The sequence below is a fragment of the Coffea eugenioides genome, chromosome 9 (genome assembly GCF_003713205.1).
Source record: "Coffea eugenioides isolate CCC68of chromosome 9, Ceug_1.0, whole genome shotgun sequence".
In the NCBI taxonomy this organism is placed as follows: domain Eukaryota; kingdom Viridiplantae; phylum Streptophyta; class Magnoliopsida; order Gentianales; family Rubiaceae; genus Coffea; species Coffea eugenioides.
Genome location: NC_040043.1, coordinates 13,350,334 through 13,364,573, shown reverse-complemented (window position 1 = coordinate 13,364,573; position 14,240 = coordinate 13,350,334). Strand labels below are relative to the sequence as shown.

General features: G+C 35.0%; 1 protein-coding gene across 2 annotated transcripts; it reads right to left on the bottom strand.

The window, feature by feature from the left end:
- Positions 1-368: 368 nt before the first annotated feature.
- LOC113783167 (probable LRR receptor-like serine/threonine-protein kinase At4g20940) lies at positions 369-6,228 on the bottom strand. 2 transcript variants are annotated; one of them, XM_027329233.1, is made up of 3 exons: positions 4,256-6,228; positions 2,548-4,089; positions 369-1,149 (listed from the first exon to the last, which is right to left on the bottom strand). In XM_027329233.1, exons 1-3 carry the CDS (start codon positions 5,307-5,309, stop codon positions 566-568), a joined length of 3,180 nt encoding a protein of 1,059 aa, XP_027185034.1. In that variant the 5' UTR covers positions 5,310-6,228; the 3' UTR covers positions 369-565. The 2 variants fall into 2 exon arrangements, with proteins under 2 accessions (XP_027185034.1, XP_027185035.1); XM_027329234.1 differs by lacking the exon at positions 369-1,149 and adding an exon at positions 2,072-2,227.
- Between the last annotated feature and the right edge of the window lie 8,012 nt (positions 6,229-14,240).

The following is a 14,240-nucleotide window of genomic DNA, read 5'->3' as shown; positions in this document are numbered from 1 at the left end:
TAATTTTTGTTGTGCTCTTAGAGAGGAGGTACTAGGTAGATTTTTTTTTTTTTTTTTTTTTTTTTGGGGTGCTTGAATGGAACTGTGGCCATATGCCTAAGTTGATACTAAGTAGTTATATCCCACGAATCATAAAATACTTAGTTGTAAATCCTATTTTACTTTCTTTTGAAGTAAGAGGGAAGATGCACATGGATATGCCTGGATTATGACTAAATTGAATAGCCAGGAAATGGTGGATGCCATATCTGCAGTAATAAGTTTCCGAAAGAAGTTCCAACTGCCAACCACAGAAGCAAACCTGTGGCGCTCCAACCAGGATAGGATTTGCTTGTCTCAGTCTATTTTGTTAGAAGTACTCGTTAACATTTTGAGTGATGGCCAAAGCTCGCCAACCGTGGGTGTGCTTCCAGTGTACATTGGAGATATGCACCAATTTACAAAATGGTTAGTAAATTAGCTCAGGACACCAAAAGAATTCCTAGTTGAACTGCTACTCAAAAGGGAGGTCAATGAGCTATTTGATTCCCATTTTCACCATTGTTCACTAAAGAAAATCAACAAGCTATATGGACGAGAGGTCCTCATATATAGTCTTGATACCTGGCCTTTCAGATACAGAGCGTATACAACGTAAAGCTATCCCGAGGACCTCCTTCGTTCCTTTCTCGGCTGCAGGAGTCCCCATCTCAGGCATTAATGCAGCATCAAAACAATCCGATCCATGACCTTCTGCCACCCTCAATCTCACCCAGTCTGTCAGGTCAACTCCTCCATCTTCACCAGAAACAACATCACCAGCACACTTTCCGGTTAGCAGTTCCAGTAATATAACTCCAAAAGCATAAACATCTGATTTAAAGGAAGGCAGTGGCTTCTTAGATGCAGCCAACTCTGGTGCACGATAACCTAACACCCCAGCATCAAGAATCTGTTCAATCGTGCCTGATTGAGTCATGAGTCGGTGAAGGCAGTAATCTGCAACTCTTGCATTAAAATCTGGACCATCTAACAGGATGTTGGTTGCTTTAAGGTTTCCATGGGGAACCGCACGGTCAAAATGAAGATAATTCAGGCCACGTGCAACATCAACTGCTATTTTCAGCCTCTGTGCCCAGGTTAGAGGCGGACCTTTTCTTCCAGGTCGATCTGCAGAAGTTGGGAGTCCATCAGATGCAAAACACAGTTCATATTTCTAATGAGATATAGGAGCAAGGGACTTATACCGCCCTTCTATTTTCCATCTAAAGTCCTTGTTGTATGGATTACTAGTTATTAGAAGAGAGCCTATAGAACAAAGAATGTTAGGGAATTAGAAAAACAAAGAGATAAAACAGTTGTCAGAAGAAGCCTCAAGATTTTCACGGCTAAAAACCCTACCTAAAACAGCTTACACTGCTTGAATTCTATACTCTAATAACCACCGCTTGATTCTTTACTTTACTAAGTAACTAATATTCAAAATAGATAATTATGCACAATAATTACGGAAATATTCAAAGAGTACAAAGAAGTTAAAAGGTTTTGTTAACCACTGGGGTCGGCCCAATGGCCGGGGGAGAGCTCTTTAGAGGTCTCCCTGCTGCCAAGTCCAGGGTTCGAATCTTGAACTTGACAGTTGGGGTGGGAAGGGTATGGGAAGGGGTCGGAGGTAAAACAAGAAAAAAAAAAAAGTTAAAGGTTCGGTTCATGTATGGTCAGTAAATGAAGGAGAATTGTCTAATGAAGGAGAATTGTCTCCTTGAGATCAACGTTAGTGGTGCATTACAAAGGTTTCAGATAAGCAGCTGATTTTCGAAAAACCAATATACCTGAGAATGGTTTATACTGGCCTAGCTAGGAACAGACACGAGTTAATTCTCTATCACACAAGGCTCCAAGAAAACATCTTTCTCTAGTCTAATGAAGGAGACTTGTCTCCTTGAGATCAAGGTTAGTGGTGCATTACAAAGGTTTCAGATAAGCAGCTGATTTTCGAAAAACCAATATACCTGGGAATGGTTTATGCTGGCCTAGCTAGGAACAGACACGAGTTAATTCTCTATCACACAAGGCTCCAAGAAAACATATTTCTCTAGTCCAACGATACCTTTAATTCAATGTTACAAAAATTCGATAATTGTCACCCTTTTTCCATCTGTAGAATGTCTTCACAGTCAGATCCCCAAAGACAGCATAATTATGCATCTTCGCTTAAGCATCATACTTTAATTAGCTTTATGAGCACCTAAGACAAACACAGTTTCATAAAACTCCTCTCAGATTAAACATGTTTATAGCTAAAAGCAAACCAGTTTCAAGACATAAGAGAGACTGTAGAGCACACAGATCGAGCCCATATGCAACGAGGCATATAGCAGTGAATGTGTTTGACACATCCAGAGTAACATGATTTTATTCAGGTAAAAGAAAAAAAAAAAAAACTTTTTACAAGGCTCGGCCTTTAAAAGTTTATTAAGAAATGGTGGGAAAAAATTCATTTCCGATACTCTATTTAATATTTGCTAAAGAAAATAACAAGAGTAAAATATCAAGCATAGAGTTTACCGTATAAAAAGCTTGCAAGACTTCCAGGAGAAATGTAATCCGAGAGAATTAACTTCTCATGCTGTGTGGGTCCCCAATAGTAGCCTCTCAAAGTTACAACATTTGGATGCCTAATATTTGCAAACTTTTTGGCCTCTTTAGCAAACTCCTTTCTTTGCTTTGCAACTCCTTCCCTTAACCACTTCACTGTCAAGAACAACCCATTTTCCAGTGTTGCCCTGTAAGATGTCCCATGACTGCTCCTGCCCAAGACTTCAGCTGGGGCCTTTGATAGTTCCTCAGGTGTAAATGAGATCGTGTCATCAAGAAAGAACAGCTCACCGGCTAATCTTTCTGGGGATCTGATATCCAGTCGAGTAAGGTTTTCAGCAGTGTAGGAATCCCCAGACTCAGGTGACCAAGAAAAGCCACTGCCCTTTGATGGAGAAAAGCCAGTTATGGCTGCCATTTTCTCATCAGGACTAATAATCTCTGATGATGAACCTTTGCGTGTGGTCATGATATCCTCAGCTGAAACTACCAAACTACCAGCACTGTCTCTTCCACTGAAGGTAGAAGGATTTTGCGGGGCTTGGTGACGGACATCTTTGCTTGCTATTGGCAGAGGCCTCCTTGACATGCGAATGTAATGAAGGAAAATGGCAAGGAGGATGATGATGACCAAAGCAATCACACAGGCAATTATTATTACCACTTTGACAATAGGTTTAAAATGTCCCTTTCTGTGATTTTCAGCTGGAACCTGGTTTGATCCGGTAGGAGGATTTGGAAATTGTAATTCTGAATTCCCAGGGTAGAAAGAAGATAAAGGAAATTTTCTCAAATTTTCAGGGACAACCCCAGAAAGATCATTGAGAGATGCATTAAAGCTTTGAAGACTGTCAGGCAAATTCTTTGGTAGTGGACCCGTAAAATGATTTTGTGAAATGTCCAGTGAATCTAGGGATTTGATGTCACCAACAGAAGCTGGAAGGGAACCAGAAAGATTATTCCCGGTAATATTGAGACCTTGAAGTCTAGACAGAGATCCAAGTCCATCAGGAAAGTTGCCACTGAATTGATTATGAGAAAGATCAAGAATTCGGAGATTTGATTCATTTGATGAAGGAGGGAAGAAATCTATACTTCCGCTCAGAGTGTTTCTCTGTAGGTGAAGTTCTTGAAGAGTAGGAACAGTCAATAGGCTGCTTAGAAGAGGTCCATTCAATAGGTTAAAACTGAGATCAAGGGTGCCGATTTTAGGAAACTGAGTCAAGACTTTTGGGAGGGAGCCATTCAACAAATTATGAGACATGTTAAGGTAATTCAAGCGCAAAAATTGGGCCGTTGACTCAGGGATAGGTCCAGTCAATCTATTTTGGCTCAGATCTATAATTTCAAGATTACCCCATTTCAGCATTCTAGTCAAATTTCCTTCGAATTGGTTGCTGGATAAATCAATAATCACACAACTTCCTGTCACCAGGGGAAGTTCACCAGAAAGGGCATTGGAGGAGAGGTTAAGTGTTTGCAATGTGGTTGATGTTATCATACTGACTGGACCTGCAAAATAGCATACCTTATGTCAAGCTAGCAAGCAAAACAGAACAAAATTTAGTCCACAAGCTAAATGAATACATGGATGTCAAGTAGTGAAAGGGATTGTACAACTAAGAAAATTTGGAAACACAACAAGAATAAAGTACAGATTATTTAGTAAGTTGTTTACCTGTCAGGTTGTTGCCACTCAAATCCAACTCAGTTAGAACCAGAGAACCACTTTTCAAAAGGTCATTAGGAATAAAGCCAGAGAATCTGTTGTTACTGAGTTTAAGAACCTCAAGGTCATATACAAAAGTGAAGCCAGGCAAGTCTCCATACAGCTGATTATAGCTCAAATCCAAAACCTTCAAGTTCCCAAATATCTGTGCCTCATCTACAAGTGATCCTGTGAGCTGATTGTGGCTAAGGTTTAAATACTTGACAGTCTCAGAAATGCCTGGTAGGAATTTTTGCTGCTGAGAAGAACTGGCAAGCAAATTCCCACTAAAATCAACGTGAGTTGCAGTAGTGAGCAACAAGAATTCTGAATCTAAATTACCATCGAGCATATTCCCATGCAAGTCAAGCACCTGAAGGTTTGCCATCAGCTCAAACCCTTTCGGTATTTTCTTTATAAACCCATTAAGGGACAAATTGAGAGATACCAAATTCGTCAATTTCATGAAAGACGAGGGCACTTCACCAGAAAAGGAGTTGTCACTTAAGTCCAAAGACTGAATTGACCCAAGTCCTGAAATGGCATCTGGAATTGAGCCAGAAAAGTTGTTCCCGGCTAATGAAAGATTTTTCAATCTCCCTAAATTACCAATACCAGGTGGCAAGGTCGAAAAGAACAGGTTGTCTGATAAATCCAGATACTCAAGGCTTTTGAAATCACCAACATTGTTGGGCAATTTCCCAGAAATAGAATTGTTTGACATTGAAAGTTTCACAAGCATCGTAAGATTAGAAAATACGCTCAAGTCTGCATCGGCCAACAAACCGAGGTTGTCGAGGACAACAGCTGCAACACTACCACCATTACACATTATACCGTTCCAAGAGGAGGGACATCCATTGAAGTCGATCGACTCCTCATTCCACGACTGGAGCACATAACCAGTTGGGTCATGCTTGATTCCCTTCTTGAATTCAAGCAATGTCAGTATGTCCTGGGAAGGAAGTTGCCCCAAGGCACAGAAAAAACAACATGCTAATGCCAAAATACCAATTAGCTTCATATTACCCTCAAACAAAGCTCAGCTCAACTTTCCAATCTAAACTTGTCCAATAAAAGACACCAACCAACTGGTTCATGCAAAAATATTAGCCATAAACTTGCTCAAAGAAACCAAATAGACAGATACCAAAAACACCATGTGCTTCCAAACAATTCAACCCCACAACTTTCACACAAAAATCAGCCTTTACTATCCTCAATAGTACATAGTCCTTTTATGCGGCAGAAGAATAACCAAAAAAACACAAAATGAAACCAAAACCTCCAGTGCTCTGTACTGAATCTACAACAGAAGATGAAAAACAGAGCACCAAATAGACGATATCTAAATTACTACACTTTACAGCGAGAGTAACCAATGCAGACTAACAACTGACCGTAAAAGAAAACTCACAAAAGCTAAGCAACTTACACAGATCTAACAATACAAAAGGCAGCATCCTCTGAGCATGCATTACCATTTCAGCTGACAACGTAGCTCAAGAGAAGACCAGTTACTCTTTCAAGCTTCAGTCTTTACAGCAAAAAACTGAGCTTTACCCATTTCAAGAACTGCAGATTTGGTCAATAACTAAACTCATTGCCTCAGACCCATTAAAAATGAAGCAAAAGGGTCTCCAAATCTGCATTCAGACTGCATTAAATCCAACAAAAATATATTGGACCCAAAAGAGCTTTGGCCTTCAAGAACCCTAATACCAACACGAATTAGCTTCCAAAAGACCAAAAGCTTCTAACAATCACAATCCAAAACCTTACCGTTTCAGTCTAAATACATACATAAAAGTCCAAAAAGGCAATGCCTCTTTCCCTTCCAAACATTCAATTTATCTCTCTCTAAAAACCATCACTTTCTTGGGTATTTTCTCTCTCTAAAATGACATGTGGGGGAACCCAATACAAAAGTAACAAAACCCATAACTCTGTCTTTGTTTTTTGCTTTGGAATTTTACCTTAGATGGGCTTTATCAAGAAAAGTGCCTTTAATTGCTGATCATTCTCATTCTTTTAAGGGTCAATTAATTTAATTAATCAATCTTTGCAAACTTTTTTACAATAACTTTTTGTTAAAAAAAAAAAAAAGGTAAAAAGGCTGCAATAAAAAGACAAAGGAAAGGAAATAGCGGGAAATGGGATTTTGTTTTGTTTAATCAAAAAATTTGTCAGCAAATTAAGAGCTTTTCCCCGCCAAGAAAAGGCAGAGAATCTTTCCTTACATAGTGGACGTCAAACGGATTTATTAAATCTTGTTTTTAAGATCGTTTGGTGTCCTTTTATGGGAAGTGATGTTAATACTTAATACTTAATAGTGTGCACTATTCTGCTGAGCTGAAGCAGCATGGGGAGGAGTGTAGTCAGTGAACTATAAGAATGGGTCCCACCGGTGCCCTTTGACTACGGTTTAGTATGTTTGCGTGACTTTTTGTGGACTTTTGTGTGGATGTTTAATGTCAATTTCCTAGGATCATTGCTTTAAAAAAAAAATTTGTTATAATAATTGAGTAGTAGTTTTTTTTTTTTGAATAATTTCATATACCTCCCCTAGATTTCTGATAATTATAGTCACCTCTCTTGAGATTTTAAAAATTACACTTACCTATCTTCATATTATGAAAAGACTGTAATAAACTTGACAACTCTACAAATCTTAAATGAAATGTGAGTGTAAAGGAAAAAGAAATCCACATTTTGAAAATATTTCTTTATCGAATAGCTTTGATCTCATTTCACCTAATACATTATATTCAATTCCTAAGTCATTTAAATGGATTTCTTGTTAAGTTTTATAAATACTCTACTAGTAGGGATGCATTTGTTAAAAACAGTTTCTTCACAACTTACTTAGCAAAGCGAAAAAATGGGGAAAGTCCAAACAATATTAAAAAATGATGCCTTAAAATATATTCTAAATTTGGCTGCAAAGAACTACCTTAAAATTTTTTACTTTACAAGTGATCCTGATATTTGATTTCTTTTGTCATTTAACTTGTTTTACCAATCAAATAGTGACAATATAGAATATTCATTAGACTTTTTGTACTTACATCATAATTTGTCATCAAAACATATTTTTTAGGGAAGATTTCTGTCATTTTATAAACCTTAAGGGAGATGGGTGTAATAATTACAAATCTCAGGGGAGGTTTCTAAAATTATCCCTTTTTTGTGGTAAGAAATAATCAAATAGTAGTTTACTTCACTATTATGGAATTTATTGAAAAATCATTTATAAGAAGTTCTTTAATATATTTTGTAGTACGTCTTTAGATAGAGTTTTATTTGAAATATTGATGTTTGGATAGAGGCCCCAAATTTCTAATTCTCTACTCTTTTCCCGCTTCTTAAATCCCATCCTACTCCTACTACTAGGAAAAAAATTTTAAAATCATTTGGAATTATTAGTGTAATACTTTCTGTTTGTATGTACCGATGGATATGAAATTTAAAAAAAAAGATAGTCAAAAGATAAAAAATGTGTTTGTGATGCGAGCATAAATATATTTTTCATATAATCACATGTCCAAACATAATTATGTCATAACTTGTGCTTATTCGTAACTGTTAGTATTGTAAATGAATGTTTGAACGTTTGATAAAGCATTTTTGTCCTCTTTTTTATAATTTATTTTTCTGTTTATAATTCTCTGAGTCCAACACTATATTACAAACATAGTAGATACTTATACTATGATCTAGTATATAGGAAAGATGTCATTACACTTAAAAGAACCAATTATAATTGCCAAAAAGTTCAAATAATATTTGAAAATGTCTTCACAATTATGATTTCTATATAACCAACAAAAAAAAGAGACTTATTTTTTATAACAATTGTCGGCAAAATTCATAAGATCGGTGAAAGCTAATTGATCTGAAACAAAATCTGCCACTCATTCCTTTCCCTCTTCTTGGGGAAGGATTTATACGCTGGGATCAGAAACAAGAGTGTGGAGTTTGCAATATTAAATATTCAAATTCAGTTGAGTTAGAATAGTGCATTGATGTATTTCTGATTAATATATATATATATACATATACATATATACATACAATATACTGCAAATGAGAAGGTATTCCTATACTCATAAAGATTTATTAAAAAAAATTTATAACAAGGAAGGGATGAAATTTAAGAAATTTCTCCTACAGAAATAGTTGTCAGTTAGACTGCGTTGCCTCCATCTTCTCCTCCTTGAGATCATCCCTTTTTTCTTGCAAAACTAGGAGTTTAATTTTTTAAAAAAAAAACCCAAAATCTATCCAGAAATTACAAAAGATCTATGAAAAAAAAAGTACAGAATTTAATAGAAAACGAAAATACAGCAAGCGTCCTTTTTCTTTTGTGCTCTGTCACCACCAGTTCCATGACCAGCAGTTAACCAGACCTAAAGTTAATAGTACTGAAATAAGACTGGAACAGGTGGTGAGGTAGGTGAAGGTGTAATTGATGGATTTGGAAATGTGGGACATAAATAATGGATACTGTCACGGGTTTTCTAAGGATCAAGGGAATTTATAAATAAAGTATACTGTAGATACTGTGAGAATAAATATATATATATATATTGAAATAATATATTCAGACAATAATATAACACGTAAAAATATAATAAATTTTCTCACTCATTAAGGTTTGCGTCCTAAATGTTATTGTGTTCATAGTCCATTTGTAATTTTATTGATGTTAACCGCATGTAGCGGTTCAGCAAAACCAATTATTAACCAATGACCGGTTAACCTATAGATAGGTTTGGATATACAAGGTAATCCAAATCCCTTAAACTTATGAGTAAATAAAAAAAAAATAGATTAACAAGCAGAATAATACAATACATGGAATTGTTTCTGTTCAAGGCCAACTCGTTCAAACTTTTTATGTTTATCATTCCATTACAAATGTCTTCATTGATGGGATTAGAAAACAAACTGTTTTCTTTCATTTTTTTAATAAAAAAAGAACAAAATGAAATCTTTTTTGATATACAAATCTTGATTATTATTGAAGGATATAGATAAGCATGGTGCATATAAAAGGTTGTGTAACATGCATCCCTCAAGGAAAAATAGTTTATGTAGAAGTTACGTGTACATTGGAAAATTGACGTGACTTGAGTCATTCAACTCTTATTTGACATCATGTATTTAAAGTTCAATAACCACACAAAAAAAAATTCATCATCTTGGTAAATGGCTTCTTAATGTCATGGTAAATGACTAAATGCTCATGGGTTGAGGTTCGGTAATTTCGGTTTTTGAATATTGAAAATCGTATTCTAACCTATTTTTTCAAATAGGTTCCGCTAATCCAATCGTTTTCAATGCTCTAGATTGATTATCCTATTCTTCGATTGGAACTATCTTCTTCTTTTTTCTTTTCAATCGTCACTTTATCTATAGTATCATACACTATCCTAATTTAAGGGGAAGACCCAACTGGGTCTAGGGGGGCCGGTGGAGACTGGACCACCACCGGATCAGACAGGTGCATTACGCACCCGTCTGGATCTTTTAAGAAGCCACTTAATGTGATAATTGATGGAAGGTAAGGTTTAAACCCTTGCCCCCACCCCCATCAAACCTTAAATAATTTAGTGATAATCACCGGTCCAAAGGCCGGTGGTTTTCGATTGGAAATATCTAGGTTATCCACTTTTTCGGTTTGTTTTGAACACCCTAGCTATTGGCAATAGTAGAGATCGGTTTTCTTAGCCTTCAACAAACAAATGAATGGTCCCTAGCTGTTGTTTGGACCCATGTACAGCTTTGAGTATGGCCTTCATTATTTCAAGACCTCCAATCATGTTATGGATGGACACTCAACGGACATGCAAACACAAGGGTCCTTTTACCTATTGTACTCAAAACAGAGAATTTCTTGATCTAGACAGCGATTAGCCAATGAGGAGTAATGGTTATTAGAGCTTTAGCATCTAGTTCTTGTTTTCTTTAAAATTTTTATTTAGAAGGGGAGGCAGGAGAGGACATGAGATGATAAAGCCCGTGACAAATCTAATTGCAAATATAAGATCCACTGACATGGACTTTTTTGGACTATATTCAGATCATAAGTTAAATAGTTCAAGCGGCATTGATTGAAGTGCAGAGATAAGTGATAAGTAAGATATCATTTTTAGTAGCATTTTTTTTTCAATTTGGAAATGATTTTCATGAGCATTATTTGCTTTGTATACAAGTTGCTAAGATTATTTGTGCTTAAAGTACAAAATTCCAATTATCATCAAAATTAAACATAATTATACAATATCTCTGGTGTTTTATTCTAGATTAATGCTTGGATTTATCGTTAAGTGAATTCTTGTGAACATTGTTGCAGAGGTAATGATGAACTTATAAAACTTCTGTTAGATTTTTCACTGAAGTCAATTTGTGGTCCTCATTGCGAATCTGGCAAGTCATTCCCGAGATTATGTTAATAATTGGTCCATGGAGTGGCAACAACCTTAATAGTGGAAAGGTAACCATCAATATCCTAGCTTTGCAATTCTCTTTCTTTGATAATTTTGTGCTATTGAACATAGTGAGTTGTTGACAGAAACCATTATCTAATCTTTATTTTTGGTGGACTTGTACGTTGTCATTTCTCTTGCTGTCCCTTTATTAATGGATACTCGATGAGCACATGTTAAAATATCTAAATCACATCTAACCTATTATTAAATTAAATGTACGGGCAAGTTATCCGGATGGTCACTAAACATTTTTAATAGGCAAGATTTGACCACTCAATTATTAATAGTATATTTTTACCCATTAAATTATTAAAAGTGTTGGGTCATTCCGTCTGATTCCATCGTTAACTTTGTTAGATCTAATGGCCTGCACCAATTATGAGGCATACTATTAATGGTTGGATCTGATAGAGTTAACGACAAAATCTGACGAAATGATCCAAAATTTACACTTTTAATAATTTAGTGGATAAAAACATACTATTAATAGTTGAATGCCAAAACTCGACTTTTCGAAAAGTTTAATGGCTATCGAGATAATTTGCTCTTAAATGCACACACTACCTGTTATTACTCTATTTTGCATCTATAAATTTTTCCTATTTAACTTTGCATTTCCAAAATATTAATACATGAATTGCATTCTTAACTAATGCCTAGTGAATACTCACTAGACAAGCCCTTTTTTTATGCATTAGCTTCATTTCTGCATCGCAATCCAATTTCTATTAGTGAATCCAGTCCAAATTTCTACCATTATTTATCTATTTATTTTTGACAGGATTATGAATATCACACGACATTTCTAACTGATTGCAACTTTTGGTCAGATTCACGGGGAACATATTTCAGCAATAATGATTCGTGTGATTAAGACAGGAATTATGATTTAATTTTAAAAACGTATGATCATAAAAACATGGTTAGTATTAAATCAAAATGCTTGCAACTTGATTACTTTTTTCAACAAGAGAGAGTTTATAAGCATTCTAGGTTTCATATCTCTCAACAGCAGTAACTATTTTGGTGTTCTATTATTATTTGGTAGCAATAGAGTCAACTTTTCCTGCAGTGTCTGTATCCCTTATACGTACCATTAGGTTAGGGATAATTTCAGAAACCTCCCCTGAGATTTTTGACAATTTCACTTGGTGCCCTTGAGGTTTACATAATTACAGAGACCTCCCTTGATGTGAAAAAAAGACAACAATGCCCTTCATTAATTTTCAACTCATTTAAAAACTCTATCAAATATTAAACCTCTCTCATCTATTATCAACCAATAATTCAAACTATGGTCATTCTCATTTAACCATCTATCCTCTTCCCTTTACATTTATTTTCCTTTCAAACTCATTTATTTATTATTATCAACCGAATGTGTACTGTCGCCAGTAATAAAATTACCATGCACACCAAACCATCAATACTTACATATCTTGGTATCTATTCCCAATTATGAATTTTCCATTATTATTAAATAGTTTCCTTGCGGCCTTGCGCCCATTTTTGTTTCCAATTTTTGATAGGCATTAGCAAACTGCAATTGTCAAATCACAAATTGAGTGCTAATTTCATTATCAAACTAGATGGAGATGAAGATAGTGACAGTAATAAAAAATAAAAATTAAGGATGGGAAGTGGAATAGGAACTAAATATAGGTTATATTGTTATGGTTGCCATGAAAAAAATATTTTTGGTATATATTTATAAATGCATCATGTTTCTATTTTTGATTTACAATTACTGATGTTATTCCTATAGAGAGAATTTGATTGATTTTGAATTCTGTGCCAATGGAGTATGTTAGATATTGATATTAGTAGTGATGGTTTAAATTATTTTGTATTAAAAAGGTGGTAGCCATAGAATTGAAATTTAGGGATATTGATGAATATTGCTATGCATTAAGTAAAATCTGATATTAGTATGAGATTGTAGGTAAGCTTTTAGGCATCTGATGTAGTTTTATAATTGATACAATGGTCTGCATAAAATTTTTTTAGGTAAAACAGGAACTTTATAGCAGAGATAAGTGTTTATTAAATAGTCGTGATTTGGATGTTGATGGGTCGGTAATAGTGATAGCAGGTAAAGATAAATGAAATAGAAACTATACACCATTTTTTTCCTTTACATTTTTGTTGTGAATTATAACTCAAGGGCATTATAGAAAATTTGAGAAAAAATATAGCCTTTGGGGCCTAGAATGTTACTTAAATAGTGAAAATATGGGAGGTAGGTGTAATTTTTAGAACTTGAGGGGAGCTTTCTACAATTGTCAAAAATCTCAGGGGAGGTATGTGAAATTAACCCATTAGATTATGTATTCATATATATTTTTGCACGAAAATTTCTGTGTCTTGGCAAAAGATCTGCAAAATTATGCTGACATTTAGGCCTGTTGATTGCAACATCATCTCATAAAAGAATCTAAACATCAAAACAGCTATAGTTTCTATCCGCAAAAGCATACCTAACAAAACACAATCATTGGCTAGATGAATTACAGATGCATTCTTTTTCTAGTTCCACAACTTTTCGTCCAATTTCAAGTTTAATTTAAGTGCTTCCTTATTGGCATGACCCTCCATGATCATGATTCATACCTTCTTTATCACTCTCGCCTTTTTTTTTTCCCTCCCATTCCGCATTTGACAAGCCTTTGCACTAGTAGGTTCGTGGAATTAGTAATAATAATGTTTTCCTTGCTATTGCTGGTCCTTTTCATGAATAGTGGTTCTCATTGTTGTGATTGTTGTAAGGCGTTGACATGCCTTAAACCTTCTCGGTGACTTTAGGGCATCTCAAAAACTATATCTCAAAGACCTCTTTTGTTGATTACAACTGTTTTTGGTGCGTTTGCTTTGATGTGACACTAAAGCTATAAACGAATCAAATCCAACTTTTAATCTATTAGGCTCGATTAAAAATTTTGAACTCAAATTCCTCGAGTTTAATTTGATATAGCATTCAATAGATTCAAGCTCCATATAAAAGCTTGAAATTTTTTATTTTTTATTAATTTATTAATAATACATGTATATTCCTTATATAACAAAATAATACATACATACATACATACATACATATATATATATACATATTAAAAATGTAAAAAATTATTCAAGCCTAAATGAGTAGAATATTCATAAATTCAAATTCAATTTAAAACTTCAGTCAAATCTTAATTCTTGCAAAAAATAAAAGTCGAATCAAACCTTTAACCAATGAAACCCGAACTATTTGTCAAGAATTCAACTCGTTTATAGCCCTATGTACCATCCCCATATTATAGCATATGAGACAAAGAAAATTGAAGGTATAAAATCAACCCCAACCCTGGCAAAGATCGACACACAATTTCAAGGAAGCATCTTAGCATAGAAGGTGAAGGCTCTTGGCTAGCGTTAAGGAACTGCAATTTGGAGCTCTCCAATATATGGTATCGCTCGTGGAT

Bases quoted from the DNA above. Each gene is read 5' to 3' on its own strand.
- LOC113783167 (XM_027329233.1), bottom strand. From the start codon at position 5,309: ATGAAGCTAATTGGTATTTTGGCATTAGCATGTTGTTTTTTCTGTGCC. The intron at 4,090-4,255 runs GTAAACAACTTA...GCTATTTTGCAG, and splicing joins GAGTGGCAACAACCTGACAG to GTCCAGTCAGTATGATAACA. The intron at 1,150-2,547 runs GTAAACTCTATG...CAACTTCTGCAG, and splicing joins TCTTGCAAGCTTTTTATACG to ATCGACCTGGAAGAAAAGGT.